This window comes from Oncorhynchus kisutch, unplaced genomic scaffold (assembly GCF_002021735.2).
Source record: "Oncorhynchus kisutch isolate 150728-3 unplaced genomic scaffold, Okis_V2 Okis03b-Okis08b_hom, whole genome shotgun sequence".
In the NCBI taxonomy this organism is placed as follows: Eukaryota; Metazoa; Chordata; class Actinopteri; order Salmoniformes; family Salmonidae; genus Oncorhynchus; species Oncorhynchus kisutch.
The window spans coordinates 20,454,504-20,459,557 of NW_022261980.1; the positions used below are offsets into that span (position 1 = coordinate 20,454,504).

A 5,054-nucleotide genomic window follows, 5' to 3' on the forward strand; every position below is an offset into this window, starting at 1 on the left:
ATTTGCCAAAAGGAGGGCGGGGGAGGGCCTTGAATACTTGAGAATAATGTTACGGAGCTCCCTAGTGGCGTATGGGGTCTAAGGCACTGCATTGCAGTGATAGCTGTGCAACTAGAGATTCTGGGTGACAGGGATGTCCTTGTCCCATCGCACACTAGCGCCTCCTGTGGCAGGCCGGGTACAGTACACGCTGACACGGTCGCCAGGTGCACGGTGTTTCCTTCGTCACATTGGTGCGGCTGGCTTCCGGGTTAAGTGGGCATTGTGTCAAGAAGCAGTGCGGCCTCTCCTGAGTCCATATGGTGCAGCCACGAGACAAGACTGGAACTACCAATTGGACTCCATGAAGTTGGGGATAAAAAGGGGGTTAAAACTAGAAAAAGAGAGAGAATACTGTTATGTTGAAAGAACGAGACCAGCTAAATCCTTTATAAACTGCTGGGGTGTTTATTAGCTACAACTCTCCTCACATTCATAACAGGAAGCAGATACGGTGGCTCCCATAGGACAGATAATGTGAGTCAAAAGGAACACACAACATTAAAACACAAAGGGCTGAGTAGTGAACATAACAACTGTTTATTATTGATACTCATGACAACACAATGTTGCTTTACTTTGTTTGTCAACGATGTAATTGTAAACAAACACTGTACGACCTTATGTTATTTATCAGATTTTTACATTATCAACCTTAGTGTGCATTTGTGAACTTTGTACTCTCCCATTCCTGGTCATTATAATATAAATGTTAATGTACAGTAGGTGTTATCAGGCCTTTGTGATAAGATCAAGCAGTTGATGAATTAAAAGGTACAATGTTCTCATTTACTATGCTTTCTTTATTGATTAACAGAATGATCAGTGTTACACAGGAATCATTTTAATTATATTACTTTACTCAGGTTTTTCAAAATAATATCTGACTAACACAATGCAACATTAAACCTTACAACCCCTTGGTATATTCAGACGACTTAAACCTGCTGCTAAAATATGATTTTTATAATTCAATTGTTAATTGATTGAAAACAACATTAAAGAAAACGTTCTAAATTTTCTCCGACAGTGACTTTATGACATAGAAGATAACATTGAGTGTAAGAAAAATATTTAAAAATTAAACTGATATATTGCCATGCAAAAGCTAATATCTGGCCATATTTTGGGGCTGATTCTGCCTCTCCAACTCAGGTTTTTATTTGCCATACCAGAGGTAGAGGGGCATACCACTGTTGCCAGCATTCAGATTTCTATCGATGAGGATCAAGCCGGCCTCGTCATAAGGGCCAGTTACATCAGGGTTGGATGTAACGGTCAAGGCCTTGATAGGGAGAGATCCATCTTTCTTGAACCAGACATACACTGGCTGACCGCATGTTCCCTCATTGAGGTTAACATTCACCACGGTGAAACCACGCTCCACTAGGATGGAATCCTGCTCACGGTTGATGCATGCATTCATCTCAGTGATCCCGCCGCCCACTGTGGTGGATTGACGGTACCAGAGGAAGATGGGTTTTCCTCCAGAACCTCTACTGAGATCTTCATCCAGACGGATATAGCCCTCTTTGGAAAGGTCGATGTGTTGTTGGAATGAGGTGGCGGCAGCAACGTCACAGATGTAGGTCTTACTCTTTCTCTTCAACCAGAGGGTGATGAAATCTCCTGAGTTACTGCGGTTCAGATTGCATGGTAACCTTTCCCAGCCGAGCTTGAATTGGTGGGCCTCTTCTTGCTCATTAGTGGTGAGGAAGAGATCTTCAATGGGAATGTCATACTTAGGGCTTGCACCACTAGAGTACCACAGCTGGATGACGTCTCCTTGTGTTCCAGGGTTGAGGTTTTCTGGGAGCTCAGTGAACCCTGCTTTTTTCAGGACATCTTTCATTTCAGCAGTGAATGAAAACTGGACTCTGGTGATGGGTTTACCATTGCCCTTTTTGTACCAGATGTAAACTCTGGTGGTGGATGAAGTGCCTAAGTTGAGGTTGACATTTATCTTGTCATAGTCTTGGTCATGAAGCTGTTGGTCCAATTCACGGGTAGTGGAGATTGCAATTTCTGTGATGTATTTGGAAGCCATTTTGTGTCGTTGGAGACAAGTGTCTGTAAAGTAAGAATACATAGATTGGTCAACACCTCAAATGAAGAATGAAATGACACACTAAATACACCAAAGACCAGGACATCTGATAAGTATAAAATATGAAGGAATTAGCGGCCAGCTTTACTAAGTATATTCTCCAGGGGTCCTAAAGGGGAAACAAGGCTTGATAAAATGAAGACTTCAAGGATGCACTAAAACACCCTAAACAGATACTAAACACCCTAAACAGATACTAAACACCCTAAACAGATACTAAACACCCTAAACAGATACTAAACACCCTAAACAGATACTAAACACCCTAAACAGATACTAAACACCCTAAACAGATACTAAAACACCCTAAACAGAGACTAAACACCCTAAATAGATACTAAACACCCTAAACAGATACTAAACACCCTAAACAGATACTAAACACCCTAAACAGATACTAAACACCCTAAACAGATACTAAAACACCCTAAACAGATACTAAACACCCTAAACAGATACTAAACACCCTAAACAGATACTAAACACCCTAAACAGATACTAAACACCCTAAACAGACACTAAACACCCTAAACAGATACTAAAACAGACAGTTGTTCTCGGCTGAGTCAAATGATTCATTATAATGATGTAAAATGAATTGGTTAACTGAAAAAACAACACTAAAGCACGTATTGACACATCAGGAGGGGTAACAACGCCCCCTAGAGGACAGCATTAGTTATGTATTTGTTTTCCTCTTACATTAATTATGATCCAAATTGAAGACTCTGATTCTTTGATCATCTGAATCAGGTGTTATGGTGTTAGTGGAACAAGAGAAACACATGTATCCCACCACCACCCTGGCCTTTATAGTAACACAGACATACTCATATACACATCGGAACCTTTCATTGGAAGTCATTTCTTTACCTGCGAAGTTGAGTTCTTCTCTGGTAGAATGTGTCTTCTCTGGGAGATAGTGTCTTCTCTGGTAGAATGTGTCTTCTCTGGGAGAATGTATCTTCTCTGGGAGAATGTATCTTCTCTGGGAGAATGTGTCTTCTCTGGGAGAATGTGTCTTCTCTGGGAGAATGTGTCTTCTCTGGGAGAAAGTGTCACATCGAAGATCTGAGTTTCTCTTTTATACACTTTCTCCAGTTAAGTTGGTAAATGATTCACCATTCAGAGTTCTACAGAATACGTATTCCTAGGAACTTTATCTTTCCTCCTCCTCAGACTACACCCTTCCTCTAGTCATATCTCAACCTGTCCATCCATTACCCAGTCCATGTCTCCTTTTGACCCTGACCTTAAATTTGAGTTTCATAGAGGTGAAACTGCCACATCAGTTTGTGATATTATAACAAAGATGTTCATTCAAACAACAAAAACAAAATGATGATCGGACATCATTCCACATGATTACCTGAACAATAGAACAGTATGTAGTAAATGATTACCTGAACAATAGAACAGTATGTAGTAAATGATTACCTGAACAATAGAACAGTATGTAGTAAATGATTACCTGAACAATAGAACAGTATGTAGTAAATGATTACCTGAACAATAGAACAGTATGTAGTAAATGATTACCTGAACAATAGAACAGTATGTAGTAAATGATTACCTGAACAATAGAACAGTATGTAGTAAATGATTACCTGAACAATAGAACAGTATGTAGTAAATGATTACCTGAACAATAGAACAGTATGTAGTAAATGATTACCTGAACAATAGAACAGTATGTAGTAAATGATTACCTGAACAATAGAACAATATGTAGTAAATGATTACCTGAACAATAGAACAGTATGTAGTAAATGATTACCTGAACAATAGAACAGTATGTAGTAAATGATTACCTGAACAATAGAACAGTATGTAGTAAATGATTACCTGAACAATAGAACAGTATGTAGTAAATGATTACCTGAACAATAGAACAGTATGTAGTAAATGATTACCTGAACAATAGAACAGTATGTAGAAAATGATTACCTGAACAATAGAACAGTATGTAGTAAATGATTACCTGAACAATAGAACAGTATGTAGTAAATGATTACCTGAACAATAGAACAGTATCTAGTAAATGATTACCTGAACAATAGAACAGTATGTAGTAAATGATTACCTGAACATTAGAACAGTATGTAAAATGTTGTATTTGTTATTTATACATATCGTTTTAGAGGGTAGATCATCTGTATATATCAATGATGTTGCTCTTGCTGCTGGTGAGTCTCTGATCCACCTCTACGCAGACGACACCATTCTGTATACTTCCGGCCCGTCCTTGGACACTGTGCTATCTAACCTCCAAACGAGCTTCAATGCCATACAACACTCCTTCCGTGGCCTCCAACTGCTCTTAAACGCTAGTAAAACCAAATGCATGCTTTTCAACCGTTTGCTGCCTGCACCCGCACGCCCGACTAGCATCACCACCCTGGATGGTTCCGACCTAGAATATGTGGACATCTATAACCACCCATCTATCTTCAGAGTTCGTGCTGCTAGGCGACCTAAACTGGAACATGCTTAACACCCCAGCCATCCTACAATCTAAACTTGATGCCCTCAATCTCACACAAATAATCAATGAACCTACCAGGTACCTCCCCAAAACCTTAAACACGGGCACCCTCATAGCTATCATCCTAACCAACTTCCCCTCTAAATACACCTCTGCTGTCTTCAACCAAGATCTCAGCGATCACTGCCTCATTGCCTGCATCCGTAATGGGTCAGCGGTCAAACGACCTCCACTCATCACTGTAAAACGCTCCCTGAAACACTTCTGCGAGCAGGCCTTTCTAATCGACCTGGCCGGGGTATCCTGGAAGGATATTGATCTCATCCCGTCAGTAGAGGATGCCTGGATATTTAAAAAAAATGCCTTCCTAACCATCTTAAATAAACATGCCCAATTAAAAAAATTTAGAACCAGGAACAGATA

The 5,054-nt window shown here is 40.0% G+C and overlaps 1 protein-coding gene across 1 annotated transcript; it reads right to left on the bottom strand.

The window, feature by feature from the left end:
- Positions 1–556: 556 nt before the first annotated feature.
- LOC116359660 (uncharacterized) lies at positions 557–3,065 on the bottom strand. Its single transcript, XM_031812855.1, has 2 exons — positions 3,020–3,065; positions 557–2,109 (listed from the first exon to the last, which is right to left on the bottom strand). Exon 2 carries the CDS (start codon positions 2,084–2,086, stop codon positions 1,199–1,201), a length of 888 nt encoding a protein of 295 aa, XP_031668715.1. The 5' UTR covers positions 2,087–2,109; positions 3,020–3,065; the 3' UTR covers positions 557–1,198.
- Positions 3,066–5,054: the final 1,989 nt, after the last annotated feature.

Excerpts from the sequence above, each read along its gene's own strand:
- LOC116359660 (XM_031812855.1), bottom strand. The coding sequence starts at position 2,086 with ATGGCTTCCAAATACATCACAGAAATTGCAATCTCCACTACCCGTGAA.